This window comes from Nycticebus coucang, chromosome 16, assembly GCF_027406575.1.
Source record: "Nycticebus coucang isolate mNycCou1 chromosome 16, mNycCou1.pri, whole genome shotgun sequence".
In the NCBI taxonomy this organism is placed as follows: domain Eukaryota; kingdom Metazoa; phylum Chordata; class Mammalia; order Primates; family Lorisidae; genus Nycticebus; species Nycticebus coucang.
In genome coordinates, this window is record NC_069795.1 from 2,003,044 (window position 1) to 2,023,856 (window position 20,813).

Genomic DNA, 20,813 nt, shown 5'->3' on the forward strand with positions numbered 1-20,813 from the left:
GTTTGCTTTATTTTATTTACTTTATTGAGACAGAGTTTCAAGCTGTCACCCTGGATAGAGTGTCATGGCGTCACAGCTCACAGCAACCTCCAACTTGGGCTCAAGAGACCCTCTTGACTCAGTTTTTCTATTTTTGGTAGAGACAGGGTCTCGCCTTTGCTCAGGCTGGTCTCGAACTCATGAGTGCAAGAAATCTACCCACCTCGGCCTCCCAGAGTGCTGGGATGACAGGCGCGAGCCCCCATGCCTGGCCAGGCTTGTTTGCTTTAAATGTTCTGACAAACACCCTCCTGGTGGCTGTTTCTGTACCCCGAGAGACCTCTGGGTTGGGGAAATACAGGCAAGCCCTTGGTGTGGGTCCTTCAGGAAACCACCACCACTGTGACCTTTTCCTGCCTTGCTCAGCCAGGTCTTTAGGAAAAAAATCATTTGCCTTCACCTTTCACTTCCCCAGTACTTGTTCCTCTTAACTCAGTACAGCACACATTTATCCATGACATGACCTGGAGATCCGTCAGTGAGCTGCTAAGAACTTCCCCACCCTGCATCTCTGTTCTGCATTGCTGTAAGTGAGCACACTGCAGACCCATCTTCCTCCCTCGCAGCTCCCAGGGGAGTGGCCTTCTGCCTTCTGGGTGTGCGTGGCACACACCTGCCACCTTGCCAGCCTCCAAGCCCCCATGTTCCCCAGTGCTTACCCCTGTGTGGCTCGTGTTCCCTCTTCACCTTCTCCCTCTCTAAGCCGAGCACGCCACCTGCAGTGAGACCACTGTCAACTCCCAGGTGAGCCAGGGAGGGACAGGGATTGGTGACCTTGTGGTGTGAATGCCAGCATTCTGCACATCATTGTTCAGAAGGGGAAGGGGGCCATGTGAGCAGAATGTCCCCAGGCATTCTCTCTGTCCCCAGAGCCATCTCTCTGTCCAAATGCGCACCCTTGCATATGAACAGGAATCACCTGCCCTCCAGCCTCCAAGGGAACTCAGGGCACAGGTGCACTCACTGACACCCTCACTGCTGCCTCTGGGCACCCCAGCCAGAGTTATACCCCCCAAACGCCTGTGTTCAAGTCCTAACCTCCAGAACCTCAGAATGTGGCCTTATTTGGAGATGGAATCTTTAAAGAGGAAATAAAGTTAAGATGAGGCCAGCAGCATGGCCCTGAGGCAATCCACCGGTGTTCTTGTCAGAGGAGGGGACCAGGACACAGACATGCAGAGAGGGACGACTGTGGGCACAGGGTGGAGGCGCCGTCTACACCCAAAAGAGGCCTGCAGGCTGCTGACCTGGGACTTCCTGTCTTCAGGGCCGGGAGGAGAATCAGTGTCTGTGGGATACGGCTCTTCTTAGAAGTGGTGGCTCTCTAGTGCCCACAGAGCCTGGCTGAGGACCCCATGGACCCTGAGACCAAGAAGTGTGGGAGGTATTGCTGCCCCAGGTCACAGGGTGCAGAGCAGGTGTGCCAGAGGAAGGAGGGACAGTGTGCACCAGGTCTCCACCCTGTCTCCCTTGCACGGAGTTGAGACGCCACCCCCAAGAGGCTGTCCTCCTGCCCCTGGTCTGCCCACATTCTCATGGTGCCCTGAGCGTCCCCCACCATCACTGCTGACCATCCCCCTCCTGCAACCCCACCCCAGCCCAGCAGGCGGAGCTCTGGTGGCTGCCTCTTGGGTCTCTCTGTCCCAGCGGCATGCCCCATGGTACAGCAGACCACAGTCCCCAGTGGCCACCCGTGCCTGGGATGCCCAATGTGTCCCTGAGGGTACCTCTTGGGCCCTGGGCCAGCTGGGGCTACATCCCCCCATCCTCTACTTCCCAGCACAGCTGTGGGCCCTGCTGCCCAGAACAGCCCCACCCTGTGCCTGGAAGGGACTTGACCAGTCAGTGCAGTGGGAGCCCCACAGGATCTGTGAATGGCCAGATGACAGAGTAATGCCAGGAGGTGGACAGGGGCTTCTAGGTGCTGCTCGAGAGTCCCCGAGGTCCCCATGGCTGGATGGAAGGAGGGTTTGAGGCCAAGCCCCGGAGCAGAACTAGCCTCCTCCACCCTTCCACCCATGAGCATCAGTCAACACAGAGAGTCAGCGTGGGGCAGCACAGCTTTTATTGGAGCTCAGACGCCGAGAGTGACTATCTTGGGTACAAGAGCAGGGTCAGGGAGAGCCCAGCCCTGAGCAGGGAGGGACGTGGCCTGGGGGAGAAAGTTGGTGTGGAGGCCCCCCAGGGCTCCATGGGCTGAGGACAGAAGAGTGGTGAGTGATCCTATTTGCCCAGACATGGGCTGGGCTGCTGCAGGTGGCTCTGGGAGCGCAGGGGGTGCAGGTGGCTCTGGGAGCGCAGGGGGTCCGAGGACTGGCAGGGATGGGCGTCCCGCGCCTGCTGGCCTTGGGGACGTGCTTGTCAGCATCAGCAGCTGGACTTCTGGCACGAGGAGAGGCCACAGCAGGCTGGGCGGGGGCAGGAGGGACGGCACAGGAAGGACACGCAGGAGGTTGGGCGGGGACAACTGGGCTGGCAGGACGTGGGGACACAGCAGGCAGGTTTGCACACAGGACGGCAGAGCAGGGACACACAGGTGGCAGGTCTGCAGCAGGAGGAGGAGCAGGGGCTGAGCTTGCAGCTTGAGGGAGCTGGGCAGGAGGCAGCTCCAGCACAGACGGGCACAGAGCAGACAGGCTTGCAGCTCACAGGCACACAGCAGGCCTGCTGGCAGGGGGACGGGGTGCAGCAAGCCGGCTGGCAGCTAGACTGCTGGCAGCAGGAGGGTGTGCAGGAGCTGGTGCAGACTGGTTGGCAGGGGCTGGACACACAGCTCACTGGGCTGCAGACCAAGGTCAGGCAGGGGGTCGGGGCACAGCAACTGGGGGTACAGCAACTTGGCTGGCAGCTAGACTGTTGACAGCATGAAGAGGAATCCCCAGGGCAGACGGGCACACAGCAGACGGGCTTGCAACACACAGGCTTGCAACAGACGGGCACACAGCAGGCCTGCTGGCAGGGGGATGGGGTGCAGCAAGCTGACTGGCAGCTAGACTGCTGGCAGCATGAAGAGGAATCACCAGAGCAGACAGGCACGTAGCAGACAGGCTTGCAGCTCACGGGCACACAGCAGGCCTGCTGGCAGGGGGATGGGGTGCAGCAAGCCGGCTGGCAGCTAGACTGCTTGCAGCATGAAGAGGAATCCCCAGAGCAGACAGGCACGTAGCAGACAGGCTTGCAGCTCACGGGCACACAGCAGGCCTGCTGGCAGGGGGACGGGGTGCAGCAAGCCGGCTGGCAGCTAGACTGCTGGCAGCACGAGGGTGTGCAGGAGCTGGTGCAGACTGGTTGGCAGGGGCTGGACACACAGCTCACTGGGCTGCAGACCAAGGTCAGGCAGGGGGTCGGGGCACAGCAGCTGGGGGCGCAGCAGGAGGGCTCACAGCAGCTCTCTGGGCAGTCATCCACTTGCCAGGGCTCAGTGCAAGTGCTGGAGTAGACGGACGTGGTGGACATGGCCATGCTGGGGTGGGTTGGGAGGTGAGCCAGGATAAGTGTGAGGGAATGAGAGTGGTGGGTGCTCAGGGCTGAGGGCTTTTATACACCTCCCTTGTGTCCCACGTGGCTCCCCAGGTGTGCCCTCGCTCCTTGTTGTTGTTTAGAGTGTGGGGAAGCCTCATTAGAGTTGATTCTGTGTTTAGTTCTAGGTGGTATTGTTCAGCTCGTAAAAGTCCTGTGTGTACTTTCCGTCTGCTGACACGTCCTCACCTGCCTTTGGCCCCAGAAGGTAACACTGAAGTGGACAGTGTGCATCTCTGCAGACAGAGCATCTGAGGGGCTTGCACTGGCCGGGTGAGAGTCATCTGCTGTGACCCAGCTGCCCCAGGGCTGTTCCCGGTGGTCTACTCGCCTGGGCTGCTGCCGGGTCAAGAGGGCATGAGGGTAGGGTGTTTTTGCAAGTGACTCCAATCCTCTCCTGGGTGCAGGAAGTCCCCCAAGGCCTTCAGTGCATGTGGCAAACAGGTAGGGGACAGAGGGATGGCCCATTCCCCATTTGGATCACCTGTCTTTCGTCTGAGCACGCAGGCCCCAGGGCCCCATGTGTGCCCACAGCTTCTCATCTCCATGTGCTATTATCCCAAACCCTGCAAACTGGGAGTCCAAACCCAAACTCCTCACTGGTGTCCTTGGCAGGAAGCCGCCCCCAATGGGACCCGCAGGTCTGTGGGGTGCTGATGAACTGGCAGCGAGAGAACAACAGGTTTAGGATCTGACAGGCAATCCCCACACACCTGGGACCAGAAAGAATGTGGTTCGCAGGGGAGCCTGCAGGACAGACAGACCCAGCAGGACTGACCCAGGTGCCTACTTGCGGGGTGACTGAAAGGTGGATGTGCAGGAGAAGGTCAGGGGCTCTGAAAGGGCAATGGATGGGCAGAGGCGACTGGAAACACACTGACTTTGCATTCTCAATATTACCAGGTGGTGCATCTTTACAACGTGTGGAAGGATCTCAACTACGAGTAGAAATAAAATTCACAAACATATTAACAAAAAAACATGGGAGGGTGTTCTCATTTGCCACCTGTAAGAAAAACTCGGACCCCACTTCAGGTATAAATCAGATGGTGATTTATTATACCTGCACAGGCGGGCCACTGCCCCAAAGAGCAAACGGCCCTGAAATGAGGAGCAGGCTGATTTTTATATCATTTTTGTGCTGCATAGCAAGCTGGCGAGCACAGAAGCACAGCAGCTGGCGGTTAACTCGGGGTGGGGTTACAGTGTGGTCAGGGGATTACAGCCTGGCAGTAGTGTGGCCGTTGGCACAGGGACAAACTTGGCTTGGTAGCTTGGGAAACTCTGCTTGAGTAAGCTTTCACCATTGTTTTACCTGTGACTAGAAGTTTTTGGGAACTTCCTTATTCTATTCCGAAACCTGTTCCCGGATTTTGCCAGGGGTGGTGGTGGTGGTGGTGGTGGTGATTTGAGATATGTGGGGACTCAGGCTGAGACAGTTAGGGGTCTTTTTGCTGAGTTGGTTATTACAAGGGATAAATGGAGATGAAGTTTTCTGAGGTCTTGGCATTGCGTGGAAGTTGAGGAAATAGGATACATGTTAGACGTGACCAACCCAAGGAAGCTGGAAGGCCTGCAGTGGCCCCGAAGGCACAGCCCAAACCACAGAGCAGGGTAAACGAACAATACAAATAGTTTATTAACCCAAAGTAGGAAGTGATTTTTTAAAAGAAATATAGAATAATTGGGAAAAATAGAAGTTATATAATCACATGGTACATATGAACTCAGTTATCAGTAATTATAATAAATACAAAGTATTCCATATTCCAGTTAGAAAAATAAAGATTATTGGCCTGCATAAAAATAGAAAATCTGTGTTCTGTTTACAAGAGGTAAGAGCCTGAATAAAATGGTTGACAGTGTCAAGGTGGGGATGATGACACCGCAGGGACATAACTGAATGCTGTGTGACCATGAGCACCAGGAAAGTGGGTTTTAGAGCAAGGGTCATTGTGAGAGGTGAAGAAAGACATTTTATAAAGGTAGGAGTCAACCCACCAGGACCGAATTACATAGCCTGAAACATACAAATGAAAAATTAACAGAGCTTAAAATAGAAATAGAGAAAGGAACAATCACAGCGGGGGACGTTGACACATCTCTCCCAATAATTATAGAAATGGAGAGAAAAAACCTGAGAGTAAGATGAGCTGGTCTAAGTTTGGAGTAAACCACTAAAGCCATTTTAAAAAGTCTGATAAATTGAATGAGGTGAAACATTGTAAATCAACTCAAAAGACAGACGGCAATATAGGAAATGTATTTGCCACATACATCACAGAGAAAAAGTGAATTGACTTAACACCCAAGAAGCTCCACAGGTTGTTAAGATAAATACAACATAACGGAAAATGAGCAAAGGACACAGACAGACAATCGAAAGAAATACACAGGGTTCTTAAACGCGCAAATATGCTCAGCCTCATTTGAAATGAGAGAAACAAACCTAACAAGCGTGCCAGGGTGAAACCACTGATGGCCAGGCAGGGCCAGGCAGGCTGTGGGCCGTCCATCCAACATGCTGCCGGCCTCCGATGGCCCCACTGCTTTGGCAGGCAGTTTGCTGCTATGTGTCAAAATCTGAAATCTTGTACCTTTGAGCCTGAGCCCAAGGCATTGTCCCAGAGAGGTCACTGGACGGGCATTAGGCATGTACAAACATGTCACAGACGGATGCTGGGCAGCTCAGTCCCTGAGTGTGGCCTGTGACATGCACGTAGCCACACTGTGTGCAGCAAGGGTGATGGGGGTGTGTGCACAGCACATAGGGTGGGATCGCAGGGCCTGTCTTGGGAAAAGCTCCCTCCTTGCTGCCTGTGGGCTGCTCAGGGGGAGGGCTGAGGGTGGCCCCCAGCTGACAGCCAGGAGCCCTCAGCCACACAGCCTGTGCGGAACTGGGTTCTGGCAACCACTGCGTGAGCATGGATGTGGGTCCTCCCTAGTTGAACCTTCAGGGGAGACACAGAGGCAGGCCTGCAGGGAGCCAGCTCCAGGTTGGCCGATTCTACTCCCAGAGCCCCGACAGCTATGAGTGAGTTCTGCAGCCACTGTGCGTGTGTGATTTGTGACCCAGCAGTAAAAAACGAACACACAGGCCAATGTGGCCTTCTCTGCAGCCATAAACAAGACAGATCTTTATGTACTGGTGGGAAAGGAACTCCATCTGGTATTAAGCTTAAAAAACAATATGGGGAGAGTATGATACAATCCCTATTTCACAGGCTTCTGCACACAGAGACGCTGTATCTATGTGTGTGCACAGAAGCCGGGGGGCAGACAGACAGACCCGGTGGGCCCTCCTCATGGGTGCATCCCATACTTGTGAAGTTTTCGCTCTGACTTTTATTTATAACCTTAAAGGCAGCCCTCGCGGTGCTCGTGGTCTCCGTGGCCATCACAGAGCAGGGAAAGTCCGACTCCTGATGTGCAGCCCTGAGGCCCCACCAGGAGTTTTGCTTTCCTGCTTTAGCCTGTCCGGGGATGAAACCACAGATGGCCCAGGCAGGGCCAGGCAGGCCGTGGGCAGGTCCTGCATAAGCTCCTCAGTGCCACGTTGTCCTTTGTGCCTGTGACGTCGCTGTTTCCAGTGCCCTGAGTGCAGGGCCGAGGTGCTGCCTGGTGCCCTGAGCACGAGGGGCACACGCATGTGAGCTGCACACACGAGTGAGGTGGCCGTCCCCAGGCCAGGAGTGAGGGCGGCTGTGGGAGGGGAGAGGGAAGAAGAGGAAGGGAGGAGGTGGCAGCAGCCGGTGCAGGGAACACGCCCTTCACAGAGGTGTCGCACGTCCTCTGCTTTGGGGTCTGTGGTCCATGCTGGTTCCCGTTAGGCAGTGGCAGGTTGAGGCACTGAGTGCAGTGCCTGGGACATGGCTGAGAAGGCTGTAAGCAGAAGGGCTGTCAGGGTCCAGGTGCTGTGTCCCTCTGAGCCGTGTAACCCCAGGGAGGTCAGTGAATGCTCCCAAATCCAGTCTGTCCATCACCTGGTGGTGACAGCATTGCATCTTGGGAAGGGGGCACCACCTGGGAGGGGGTGTTTGCCCTGTGGGAAACTCGTCCTTGATGCTGGCTTCCAGCAGGGAGAGCCACTGTCCTGGGGCTGCCAGGCCAGTGACTGGATGAGGCCCCAGAACACTGGGGATAGCTCAAGGGTTGTCCCACCCACCCAACACCCATAGTCCTGACTGCCCCAGAGCCCAACTGGGACCATCCCCACCCCACTGCTGCCCTCGGAGGACCATGTTGGACAGGCTACATCCTGATCAGGCAGGATGCTTATGAGCTGGAAAACATCACAGGCAAACAGATATCCCTAATGACAACCTGGCCCCAGCACTCACCAACAAGGAAGGGGAAGCCCTGAGGCTGGGACAACAGGGTGGGAGGCGTATAAAAGCCCACAGCCCCAAGCACCCCATACACTCACTCACACTCACTCACACTCACACTCCCCAGCTCAACCCCAGCATGGCTGCATCCACCATGTCCGTCTGCTCCAGCAACCTGAGCTATGGCAGCCGGGTCTGCCTGCCTGGTTCCTGTGACTCCTGGAGTGACTCCTGTCAGGTGGATGACTGCCCAGAGAGCTGCTGTGAGCCCTCCTGCTGCGCCCCCAGCTGCTGTGCCCCGACCCCCTGCCTGACCCTGGTCTGCAGCCCAGTGAGCTGTGTGTCCAGCCCCTGCCAACCAGTCTGCACCAGCTCCTGCACACCCTCCTGCTGCCAGCAGTCTAGCTGCCAGCCGGCTTGCTGCACCCCGTCCCCCTGCCAGCAGGCCTGCTGTGTGCCCGTGAGCTGCAAGCCTGTGTGCTGTGTGCCCGTCTGCTCTGGGGATTCCTCTTCATGCTGCCAGCGGTCTAGCTGCCAGCCGGCTTGCTGCACCCCGTCCCCCTGCCAGCAGGCCTGCTGTGTGCCCGTGAGCTGCAAGCCTGTGTGCTGTGTGCCCGTCTGCTCTGGGGATTCCTCTTCATGCTGCCAGCAGTCTAGCTGCCAGTCGGCTTGCTGCACCCCATCCCCCTGCCAGCAGGTCTGCTGTGTGCCTGTCTGTTGCAAGCCTGTGTGTTGCAAGCCCGTCTGCTGTGTGCCTGTCTGCACTGGGGTCACCCCCTGCCCAGCCCCCTCATGCTGCCAGCCCAGCCCTTGTCCCTCCTCCTGCTGCAGACCCTCCTCCTGCTGTAGACCCTCCTCCTGTGTGTCCCTCCTCTGCCGCCCTGTGTGCAGACCTGCCTGCTGTGTCCCCACCTCCTCCTGCCAACCCAGCTGTCCCCGCCCAGCCTCCTGTGTGTCCCTCCTCTGCCGCCCGGCCTGCTCCCGTCCAGCCTGCTGCAGCCTCTCCTTGGGTCAGAAGTCCAGCTGTTGATGCTGACAGGCATGTCCCCGGGCCTGCAGGCTCAGGTCCCCCATCCATGGCTGTGCATGGCCTGGGTTAGCCAGCTGCTCTTACCTGGGGAGGATCCCCCATGTCCCCACTCTGGTGCTCTGACCTCCTGATCCTCTCTCCCAGTGTCTCTGCTCCAGGTGCAGCCTTGACTTGAACCTGTCAGCTCCTCCTTGGCTCCCCAATAAACTTGCTGTGACCACCTGATTCTCTTCTGTGACACTTATGGGGATGAGGGAGGGTTTTGAGTGGACATTGGTCTCCTCTTGCCAGGAACATTATAGGAACGAGTGACTTGTCCCAGAAATCACAGGGCAGTGTGATCCTCTCTCCTCCGTGGTCAATAGGTGGGTCTCTGGTCTGCCCAGAAGGAACAGTCCCTGCCCAGCCCCTGCCCGGCTTCCTGAGGCTGGTCAACCAGACAGCCTGGCTGTGGGGTCTCCAGGCCCCATCTTTCCAGCACAACCCACGTGATCAGCCCCACCCTCCAGAGCCGTCCACAGCTCATCTCGTTTACCCCCCTTCTCTCTGGGGCTCCAGTTTCGCCTATCATCCAATGTGTAAAGAGTTTGTCTCATATTTTTTTGTCTTTTCCTAGTTAGTTCAGGTGATAGGACCAGTCAGGTCCCCCACGGCCCAAAGTGAAGTCTCATTCCTGTGTTTGAGGGCTTCTGTGTCCTTCCCTGTCCAATCCCTGCCTTTCCTTTTTACTTAAGATGTTTCCTGACTCTTGGACTGGGCCTGCCTCTTTCCATTCTGGGAAACACTCCAGCTAAATTGAAACGCAGCTCAAGACATGCCCAGTGCCCCAGGACTGGCCCAGCAGCCAGAGTTCTGGTGGGACATGTGACAGTGGGTCCTGGGAGGACAGTAGCAGCATCTCACTCACTCCTGGGGCTCTGCATTCCCGAGAACCACCCCTACCCCACACTCCACCCAAGGTCAGTGGTATCCTGTCTACACGGACCCCAAGATAGACATGTGAAGTCCCAATTAAGGGCCTCTCTGTGGGCCGAGCCAGACTGAATCTGGGGTTGGGGCTTCAAATGTTGTGGGCAGGGCTGGCCAAGGGAGGTGCCAGACAGGAACCCGCCATTGCTGGTGAGTTCTCCTGTGGGAAGAACACGGGCATCTGAGAGGGAAGGGAGCGTGTTAAAGGCCTGAAGCTGCTCTGTGTGTGGCTAACATGTGCTTAGGTCTGGACCTGGCAAGATCTCCAGGTTAAACAGGTTGAATTAAGACTCGTCTGTGGTCAGGGAACAGGGCCTGTGGGAGTCTAAAAACAAGTTGGGTAGCAGTGAGCTGCAGGGATCAGGGTCAGCAGAGTGGGGCCCTGGCCAGGCCGTCCCAGGGCCTGGGAAGGTTCCCGAGGTGACGGCCACTCTCGCCTGTGCCTGAGACACCACCAGTCACTCAGGACGCACAGGATCTCTGCATGCGGATGTCTGTCTCTCCGGTCGAAATCTTTGTATTATCAGTAATTAAATTAGAGATTGAAATAATAGTTTTTATCAGATGAAAGATCAGTAAGAAAGTTTCATTTTTTTGTGAAACTAGTATTCTCATGATGAGGACTTAGGCCAAATTGCTGGTGGCAGTGGGTGACAATGTGGGATGTCTGGGTGGGCTGTGGTTTCCCCATACATTATTGTCCCCTAAACAATACATTCTGGTCACAGACGGAAGTTCGGTGAGCATGCGAGGACCTTGACTGAGAAGGGTCACCCCTCCCGCTCACACAGGGGAGCAGCACCCTGTTTTGACAAAGGTTCTTCCTCAGAGCTCTGGTTCCCTGAGCTGGCCCCCGTCTCTGGTCCTCTGGACTGCAGTCAACATGTTGCGCTGTGGCGCTGAAGATGGAGCTGGTCTGGGACCACGGCTCTGGGGCCGGACCAGCACCAGCTCTGCACTGGTGCCTTGAGCACTTGGGCAACTCTGACACTTTTGCGTCCTAGTCCTTTGGGAGTTTATAGTCAGCGCTTTCTCCAGTGGCTCCAAGACATCTTCATTCCAAACACAGCCTTTTCAGACTTCTTAAAATACCCTCACGTCATCACAGTATCTTTTGTTCTGGCCATTTCCCTCACATGTGCCCTCTACTCAAAACACACTTCCCTTGGTTGTTGTTGCCAATCCATTTAAATACTTTAAAAAGTGGCCAGACGAGGTGGCTCACGCCTGTAATCCCAGCACTCTGGGAGGCCGAGGCAGGAGGATTCCTTGAGCTCAGGAGTTTGAGGCCAGCCTGAGCAAGAGTGAGACTCCGTCTCTAAAAATAGGTGGGCATTGGTGGTGAGCGCCTGTAGTTCCAGCTACTTGGGAGGCTGAGGCAAGAGAATCACTTGAGCCCAAGAGTCTAAGGTTGCTGTGAGCTGTGATACCATAGCACTCTACCAAGGGCAACACAGTGAGACTCTGTCTCATAAATAAATAAATAAATAAATAAAAACTTTAAAAAGTAAGTCTTGTTATTCTGACTTCAGAGAGCCCCCAGCTGGACAGGCAGCCGTGGTCGATGGGTGTCCGTGAGAGGTGCTTTCAAAGTAAGGTTGCAGTGGCCCCTGTGAAGGGCTTCTCTGCCTCCTCTGAGCCTGCGCACTGCTCTCCACGGCCTCCCGGTGCTGTGTGTCAGGTTTTCTTAACACGAGCGACTTAATTTTGGTTCTGGCAACGGCCACAAGTAGAACCCACATGAATGTGGTTTTCAGTGTCAAACCAGTCTTAAACCCTCAGGTAAAGCCATTGATTGTGATGTATTATTGTTTTCATGTGTTGCTATATTTCACTTGCTCTTATTTTGCCGAGGATTCTTACGTCTTTCTTCAGGAAGGATGTTGGTCTGCAGTTTTCTTTTCATATGATGTCTTTGTCTGGTTCTGATGATGTGGCCTCATAAAAGGACATGGCAGGTATTTCTGCTTCTGTTTTCTAGAAGAGATTATACAGAATTGGCTTTTTTTCTTCTTTAAATGGTTGGTAGAATTCCCCAGCAACTGCACCTCCTGTGCTGGAAGGTTTCTTCAGCAGACTCAGGGCTCCCCACCGACCTGTTCCATCTTTAATGCTGCGGTATTTGAGCCCATCGGGGAATCAGCCGTTTCATCTGAGGGTTTGAACACAGACACGGTGTGCTTGGGAGAATCCCTCATTTCCCTTTTAATTTCTGAGAATTGTCCAGTAGAACCCCTCGCTTGCTCTGGTGTGGGCAGCTCGTTTCTCCTCCTCCTCCTCTTGGTCATTCTGGAGTTTTATCAGTTTGACTGATTTTCTCCAAGACGTTCTGCTGTTCTCAGGGACACTGATTTCTGCCCTTTCCTGCCTTCTGCTTGCTGTGGGTTTTTCCTGGTTTCTTCAGGAGCAGCTCCAAGGTTGAATTCTCTCCCTTTCTCCTCCCTGGGTGGCTCTTGGCCAGTACAGCTCTGGGGTCTCAGCTGCACCCATAGGGCCTATGGCCACCTGCTTTCTTGCCCAGGATGAAGGTTGCACATGTGATCTCCCGGTGGGATCCCATAATTCCAGGACTGTGTGCCCAAGTTGTGTCCAGAGGACTCACATGCAACTTGGATGGGAGAGCAGGGAGGCCTCCTGGTGCCACCTGGGGTGGGTGCAAGTTCCCACACCCCTGAGACCAGGGCACAGGTAAGCTGGCTGGCAGGGTCACCACCTGCAGGAGGGAGTGAGCTGTCATGGCAGAGCCCCGGGCATGGCCCGCTTCCCCACCTTTGCCCCTCCGAGGCAGGGAGAGCTGGGGGGCACTTGGATCCCTGAAGCCTGTTCTGTGGGGACCCTCGGGCAGCTGAGCCCCCTTGTCCTGTGCCAGCCCCCGTTCTGTGGGGGTCCTTGGGAGGCTGAGCCCCCTTGTCTTGTGCAAGCCCACGTGCTGTCCTCCTGAATGTCCACCTGCCCCAGGGTGGCTGGTGGTTGTACTGCTGCCCCTTCACCCACAGTGGGTGCAGCCTCCACTGTCTACCCGCCTGCAGGGCCCTCCACTGCACCTCCCTGGTAGCAGACACAGGTCCTCCCGGCTTCTCAGATGCAAAATTAGAAGCTGATTGGAGTAGGGGCTCCAGGACCAATGGGCGGCATCCCGAGAGATGGTGTCCGTTTCCAGTTAGTTGTGAGGTACCCAATTCCCGCAGCAGCTCCTGAATGCCCAACACCTGACAGATGACGTCCCCAGTCCTCACCCAGCCCCTTGAGGTCAACCTCAGTGTCTGTGGGGACATGGTGGGTGCCAGGGGAGCTGGACATGAAGGCCCAGACGCACCCCTCTGTGTGTCTGGTTGACTCTTTAGACCAGTGGTTCTCAACCTTCCTAATGCTGCGACCCTTTAATACAGTTCCTCATGCTGTGGTGACCCCCAACCATAAAATTATTTTCTTTGCTACCCTGGGTGCAGTTCCAGGGCCCAGGGCCCCTGTGCCATCCCCACTGAACCACAGGCGCTTACAGGGGCTTTGCTGGACAGGCCTCCCGTGAGCTGCCCCACCCCAGACCTCTGTCATGGCTCAGGCCTCAGCCAGACATGCTCTTACACACCTGTGTCCCCAGCTGGGGGTTCTGTTCAGAGACCTCCTGTTGGGGAGGCCTGAAGACACGTCCCTCTCTGTGCCCACGATGTCCCCTCCTAGCCCTCCACCAGTTGATCTACTGGTGGCCATCACATCTTCACTGACAAATTGTAAGCCCCACTTCAAGAAGCCTATTTGGAATCCACAAAGGCCAGCCAGTTGGGAGCAGAGCTATTTCCGCGGTGACTATGGTGGGGCCTTGGCCATCATCACCTGCGTTTGGCAGAGAAGTGAACAGGCAGGGAGGGGCCTGGGGAGGCTCAAGTGAGGGGCTAGAGGTGGCCCCAGGGGTCGGCAAGGAGTGAATCCTGACCCTTTCTGGTTGGGCCTGAGTTGGACGTGGGGACACACACTAGCGATGCCCCTGACACTGACCCAGCCCGGACCGCTCTGGGGGCTTGGTGTGGCCTCCACGTCAGGGCTGGGGGCCTGAGTGCTCCTGTCCTGTGTGGTCTGGCCATCGGCCGTTTGCAAGACACAGCAGGAGCCGCCCAAAGTGTGTTGTTCTGAGATAGTCCTGACGTCCATCACCTCGGCCCCTCACTTGTTCCTCTGCCCAGCAGGACTTTTGCCAGGAGACTCTTCTGTGAACCTTGAAAACCCTTCATGTGTCCTGAGTCCACCAGAGGGAATGGGCTCTAAGTAAGAGCCTGGGCCCTGTCTCCAAGCCTCTGAGAGGCACTGCACAGCTCACCCTACTGAGGCAGAGATAGCCGACGGCACATCTGGACTGAATGTCTGTTAGAGCAAGGATGGGGGGTGGGGTGAGGGGACCGGGAAGAGGCATTTTAATTGGACAGTGGGCAGAGAGGCCACTCTGGAGTATCGAATTCTGATTCCCAATTGCCAAGACCTAGGGGTCCCCACCTTGGGTGGGCGCCTCCCGTGCTAAGGCCCAGCAAGGCAGAGTGGGGCAACTTGCTCCCTAGCCAGGAGCTGCACACGACCCACTGCCCCTCCTCCGTTCCCTTGGCTCCTGACTCTGGTCCCCGGCTCTTTCCTCTCCACTCTCCTGTGCTGTCTCTGCTTTGCAAGAGGGAAGCCAGCTTTCCCCACCCTCCGCACCAGGGCTGGGCCCCTTCCTGTTTGTGAGGTTCCCTCCACTTGCCACCTTCTTGGGGTGTCCACCACACTGACATCTGGTCATGCTTCATCCCTGATGGAACCTGAAGGGGCCCAAGGAGAGAACGTGAGCAGGGCCAAGCCAGGTGGGTAGAGCCCCACAGGTCACCCACCACTCCTGTGGCCCCTGCCTGATAAACTTCTTAAAAGAGAGGGTGTTGGCCACTGTCCTTGGAGCCTCACCCAGATCACGTCACATGCTGGAAGTGACCCTGTGACCCCCACTCCTCCCTAGGGCAGCAGCCCAGGTTGCTTGAAGGAAGACCATGGGCTTGACCCTGACAGGAGGGTGCTCCTCGGATTGGGTCATTCCTGGTCTTCCTGAGATCCACAGGGCACTTGTCTGCCCTGGTCCCTCCATCTGACCTAAGTGTCACTGCAGCTGAGATGGTCGTGTGGGGAAGGGAAGCTCTGGAGCAGGAGGGGAGAAAGACCACAGGGAATCAGAGAGGGGCCAGGGAGGCACAGCCAACCCCACGTGGTTTCTGGGCCTGTGCGGGACCCTGTAGCCTCCACCCGCACTGCTGAGCCTCTGCTGGACATGTGAGGTGCAGGGGAGGCCCAGCAGGAATGCTTGCTCACCCCCCCTTGTTCCTAGACACCCCTGTGTGTAGTGGGGCCGGCGCTCCTTTCTCTGTCCTGCTGGGCGCATGCTGAGCAGTGCCTGGCAGGGAAGGTACGTCTGCAGCTCAAAGACAGCCATGCAGAGTCCGGCAGGTGTGGAGTGGGGGAAGACGCTGGGTGCAGACCCAGATGGCCTTCCCGCTTGGTGCCTCGGTTTCCTCACAGGCAGAACAGGAGAGGCTATCATGCAGCCCATGGGGGCTGTTGTGAGAGTATGCAGAATTCCGAGACCAGGGGCCACCACCCCTATGCCCCCGGAATGTTTGCTGCCAGGTAGTCAGCTTAGAGGGCAATGTCCTGACCCTCCCTCCTGTGGTCTCTCTGACACAGACCTGCGCCCCCTGGACATTCTGGCAGAGGTCATTCCCCCCACTGGCGCCACCAGCGGAATCAGGATGGTGCAGGTTCACGGGGCGCGGGGACTCCAGCTCTCGGCAGCAGCCCCCCAGGCCATGAGCTTCCCTGCCTCCAGGATTTTCTTCAGATGTGATCTCTTCCCGGAAGAATTTTCCATCGTTGTAACCTTGAAAGTTCCCAACCTTCCACCCAAGGTCAGTGATGTTCTTTGCTTTTCGTGTTGGAATAACCTGATATTGCTTTTGAGGTTCCCAGTACCAGCGGGCAGGCTGTGGGCAGGCTTCTGTCAAGGACTCCTGGGGTTTCCTCGGGATTGAAAGCAGCTTGCCTTGATCCATAGTGACGTCCCTGTCACTGGCGGTGACACCAACATCTTTTTGGTGCTATATAAAGAGAATTGTTTTTTTAATTTAATTTTTCATCTGTTCATTGTAAAGGCATAGAAATCATGTATAATTGACTTCTGTATATTAATCCTGTATCCAGCTACCCTGTTGAGCTGGTTTATTAGTTCTGTTTGGATTATATACATGAGGTCATATCGTCTGTGAATGGAGATAATTTTGTTTCTTCCTTTCCTATCTGGATGCCTTTTGTTTTTCTTGCCTAATTGCTGGGCAGTGTTGAGAGCAAACATCCTTGCCTCCTTCCTGTGTGTATGGAGAAGCGCCTGGCCATTTACCACTAAGTTAGCTGTGGATTCTTCACGGGGGCCCTCGTCAGACTGAGGAAGTTTGCTTCTATTGCCAGCTTGCTGAATTTTTATTTATTTTTTTTAAGACAGAGCCTTAAGCTGTCACCCTGGGTAGAGTGCCTCCAACTCCTGGGCTTAAGCGATTCTCTTGCCTCAGCCTCTCAAGTAGCTGGGACTACAGACACCGCCACAATACCCAACTATTTTTTGGTTGTAGTTGTTATCGTTGTTTGGCAGGCCTGGGCTGGATTCGAACCCGCCAGCTCCGGTGTATGTGGCTGGTGCCTTAGCCGCTGGAGCCACAGGCGCCGAGCCTGGATGTTTTTTATTATGAAAGGTTGTTGGATTTCATCAAGTCTTTATCTGCATTTATTGTTATGATTTTGCCATTTTCGTTTTGATATCTTGGATTACATTAATTGATTTTCAGATGTTAAACCAATCTTGCATTCCAGGGATAATCCCATTTGGCCGTGATGCATAATTCTTTTGATATGTTGCTGGATTCACATCCATATCATGAGAGATACCGATCTTCAGTTTTCTTTTCTTGTGATGTCTTAACTGGTTAGGAGGATAATGCTGGTCTCATAGGGCGAGTTGGGAAGTACTACACCCCCTTATAGTTTTTGGAAGAGTTTGTGAAGAGTTTGCATTAAATCTTCTTTATTTCCATTGTAATGTTTCTTTTTTTTTTGAGACAGAGTCTCAAGGTGTCACCCTGGGTAGAGTGCTGTGGCGTCACAGCTCACAGCAACCTCCAACTCTCAGGCTTAAATGATTCTCTTGCCTCAGCCTGCCAAGTAGCTGGGACTACAGGCGCCTGCCACACACCCAGCTATTTTTTTGTTGTTGTAATTGTTATTGATGTTTGACAGGCCCAGGCCGGGTTCGAACCTGCCAGCCTTGGTGTATGTGGCTGGCACCCTAACCACTGAGGTACAGGTGCTGCCTGTAATCTTTCTTATTTCCTCCCTCATGCTGGTTGAGGTTTTGTCTGTGCTTTTTTTCTCGTGTCTTAATGTAGAAGGTTACCGATTTGATGTCTTTCTCAATACAGGCACTTATAACTATGAAAGTATTTGTAAGCAGTGCTTTTGCTGGGTCCCATACGTTCTGGTACTTTGGGCTTCATTTTCATTCTTCTCAATGTATTTTATAGCCTTTAGATTTCTCTTTGACTCTTAAGTAACCAAAGAGTCTATTGTTTAATTTCCACATATTTTTGTATTTCCCCAATTTTTTCTGTTATTGATTTCTAATTTCATTTAATTGTGGCCAGGTACATACTTTTATTATGTCTATCTTTTTTAATTTTTAAGGTTTGCTCTGTGGCCAGCACATGGCCAGTCCTAGACGGTGTTCTGTGTGCATTTGGGAAGAATGCGTGTTCTGCTCTGGTTGGGCAGGTGCTCTGGGAGGCCTGCCAGGTCTCACTCACTTCCTGTGTTGTTTAAGCCTCTGTTCCTCTATTGATCTTCTGCCTGGTCGTTCTGTCTGTGACTCTAATGGAGGAATTAAGTTTTCAGCTATTGACAATACAGCGTTGCTGACTCATCTGTGACCCCTTCGTTTCCGTCAGTTTTTACTTCATGTATTTTTGTGCCCTGTTATTGTTTGTATTAGTTTTATCTTCATGATGGGCTGACCTTTTTATTGTTATACAATGTCTCCTTATCTCTAGCGACAGTTTTTGCATTAAAGTCTATTTTATCTGATAGTGGTTTGGCCGCTGCAGTGTTCTTGTGGCTGCTGCTCTTATCTGCGTCTCTCTGTCCACCTACTTGCTATCTGTGGTGTCTTTGAGTCTAAAGTGTGCCTCTTGCACAGAACATCAGATAAATCTCATTTTTTATTTAATCTAGACTGACAGTCTCCCCCTTTTGATTGGATTGTCTAATTCACTCGCATTTAATGTTATTGTTGATGACGTTCTGTCCTCATTACTTGGAGATCTTGTATTTGCAAACTCTCCTACTCACTAAAATTGACATGTAACCTGAAGTCAATATATGTGGTGCTTTGTGATCGTCCACAGCCGTACAGCGTGTTGAGAAATTTGGAACATCTGTGTTCCCACCTGAGGTTAGACAAGATGACACTCTGCCTTTTGATCAGCATCATTTTTATGATCTAATGCTGCATTTGTGTGCATTTTCCCCTGATGTTGCTGTTTAAAATGGGCCTTAGGCATAATGATGACCTCCTCAGTGCTCCTAAGACTAAAAAGGCTGTAATGAGCCTTATGGAGAAAACATGTGTTAGAGAAACTTTATTCAGGCAGGAGTTACAGTGCAGTTGGCCAAGGTGAATGTAATAATAAATACTAAACACACACAAAATGAGATTATGTACTGATCAGTTGAAAACTGTGGCCGGCACAGTGGCTCACACCTGTCATCCTAGCACTGTGTGAGGCTCAGGCAGGTGAGTAACTTGAGCTCAGGAGTTTTAGACCAGCCAGACCAGCCTGACCCTGTCTACTAAAAGTAGAAAAACTGGGGCAGTGCCTATAGCTCAAGGAGTAGGGCACCAGCCCCATGTACCTGAGGTGGTGGGTTCAAAACCAGCCCTGGCCAAAAACTGCAAAAAAAAAAAAAGAAAAGAAAAGAAACACCGTGACCAGGGGCTCACAGTAATCTAATTGTATTTCAAGGAGCAGTGATGTAGTTTTTGCTAACTCGGTATTCGCAGTGACCTCATATCACATGATTGCCACCAGTACTGAGAATCGACTGTAGTTTAAGTTCCTGCTTCCTACATGTCCCGTGTGGTCATTCTGGTCACTGTCCCCCTTTGCTACCTCTGCTGCTTCTTTTTGCATGGTGAATATTTTCTAAGTAACATTTTGATTTCTTAAATGTTTCTTCACCTGCTTGGTAAGCCTTTCCTTAGTGGCTGCTCCAGGGCTCACCACAGACTTACTTTAACCTATCATAATCAACTTCAGATTTATATTAACTTAATTCTAGTGAGATATAAAAAGGTTGCTTCTCTATAACTCTATTCCCTTTTTGTGGTCTTATTATACACATTACATCTATCAATGTTTAAAATAACATTATGTTTATATAATCATTACTTTCTATAATTTTATGAGTTTTAAAAACGTTTAGAGAAGAAAGAAGAACAGGTATGAACGTGTGTGTTTATGGGTTTTGGCATGTTAACTTTTGTTTCTTGTTTCCGATTCTCTTCATTTTTCCCCTGTGGATTCCAGCTGACATCTGCATTAATTTCCTTTGCCCAGCATAGCCTTGCTTGCATGTACCTCCGCTGTGCTGTCATCGTCAAGTACATCAGGGTCTATACATTGCTGGCTCAACAATATCCTATATGCGTTTTTATACATTTGCTTTTTCAATCAGTTAAGAGAAGAAAGGAGAAAATATGTATCTGTATTGTCTTTTATAATTATGTCATTATCTTTACTCCTGTTTTTGTATTTCTTCGTGTGGATTTGAAGTTCTGTTGGGGGAGTCACTTGCGTTCAGTCTGAAGAACTCCTATTAACATGCCTTCCCAGATGACTCTGCTAAAAACAGATTCCTTCCATTTTTATTTATCTGAGAATGTCTTTATTTTGCCTTCATGTTTGAAAATAGCTTTGTTGATATAAGATTCTTGGTCGACAGTCTTTTTCTTTGAGCACATTGAAATACCCTCCTACCGCCTTCTGGCAGCCATTGTTTCTGATAAAGAGTCAGTCATCAACCTTCCTTGTGTTCCTTTGTTAAGATTCATCGTATTTCTCTTGTTGCTTGCAAGATTCTCTCCTAGTTTTTGACTTTCAGCATTTTTACGGTGGTATGTGTATTTGTGGATCTTTTGGAGTTTGCTACTTGGAGTTTGCTCATCTTCCTGTTTATGTACATTAATGGTTTCCAATGAGCTTGGAATGTTTTTGGCCATTATTTCTTTGGAATAATATTTTCCCATTGTGGCTGACTTTGCCAGGTGCTCCTCCAGTAGACCCTTAGCCCCATCTGTCAGAGGTCGATGAGGCTTCAAAGCTTGCATCCCACTGACTCAATGGAGCCCTGGAAAAATTTTGGAGATCCCTGCAGCCCCTGCCCTTGCCATTTCAGAGACCAGACAAAGTATAGTGACAAAAGGATGAGGACACAGGGACACCTGTCAGAACTTGGTGTGCTCACTGAGGCACAGGTGTGGCACCAGGCACGGGGCGTGGGCCCCTGCACACAGCTGTGCGGGTGCCGGTGAGACAGACTCCATGCACATCCAGCCCTTGTTGTTTGTATGTCTACTATGACGATGTGCAGGGAATTACCACATTCCAGTGATATTTTTGCCCATGGAAAGGGACAATCCTTGAGGGAGAAGACCTCGTTATGTTTTGCATGCAGGGGCTGCAGGAGCCCCCAAGCACCCCATTGCAGGTGGTCCTGACTGAGCCATGAGGGGAGGAGAACGTGTGAGCACTAAGCACGCTACTGGGGAAAGTTCTGTAACAGTCAGCATGAAGGGAGACAAGGCATTTGCCCCATGT

The 20,813-nt window shown here is 53.0% G+C and overlaps 2 protein-coding genes across 5 annotated transcripts; one reads left to right on the forward strand and one right to left on the reverse strand.

Annotated features, from left to right (window-relative positions):
* Positions 1–2,406: 2,406 nt before the first annotated feature.
* On the reverse strand, positions 2,407–3,501 carry LOC128567260 (keratin-associated protein 10-3-like). Of its 4 annotated transcripts, none has more exons than XM_053564376.1 (3): positions 3,211–3,501; positions 2,868–2,988; positions 2,407–2,600 (listed from the first exon to the last, which is right to left on the reverse strand). In XM_053564376.1, exons 1-3 carry the CDS (start codon positions 3,499–3,501, stop codon positions 2,407–2,409), a joined length of 606 nt encoding a protein of 201 aa, XP_053420351.1. The 4 variants fall into 4 exon arrangements, with proteins under 4 accessions (XP_053420351.1, XP_053420350.1, XP_053420348.1 ...); XM_053564375.1 differs by having other exon boundaries at positions 2,868–3,114; XM_053564373.1 differs by having other exon boundaries at positions 2,868–3,501.
* Positions 3,502–8,025: 4,524 nt separating this feature from the next.
* On the forward strand, positions 8,026–8,916 carry LOC128567257 (keratin-associated protein 10-12-like). The gene is made up of 2 exons (XM_053564370.1): positions 8,026–8,563; positions 8,720–8,916. The coding sequence occupies exons 1-2, from the start codon at positions 8,026–8,028 to the stop codon at positions 8,914–8,916; spliced, it is 735 nt and encodes a 244-aa protein (XP_053420345.1).
* The last annotated feature ends 11,897 nt before the right edge of the window (positions 8,917–20,813 follow it).

What these genes read in the sequence shown, in the direction of transcription:
- LOC128567260 (XM_053564373.1), bottom strand. Translation starts at nt 3,501, where the DNA reads ATGGCCATGTCCACCACGTCCGTCTACTCCAGCACTTGCACTGAGCCC. An exon ending in CTGCCAGCCAAGTTGCTGTA is followed by an intron (nt 2,601 to 2,867) that starts CCCCCAGTTGCT and finishes TCAGCCCCTGCT; the next exon opens with CCTCCTCCTGCTGCAGACCT.
- LOC128567257 (XM_053564370.1), top strand. Translation starts at nt 8,026, where the DNA reads ATGGCTGCATCCACCATGTCCGTCTGCTCCAGCAACCTGAGCTATGGC. An exon ending in CTGCCAGTCGGCTTGCTGCA is followed by an intron (nt 8,564 to 8,719) that starts CCCCATCCCCCT and finishes CCTGCTGCAGAC; the next exon opens with CCTCCTCCTGCTGTAGACCC.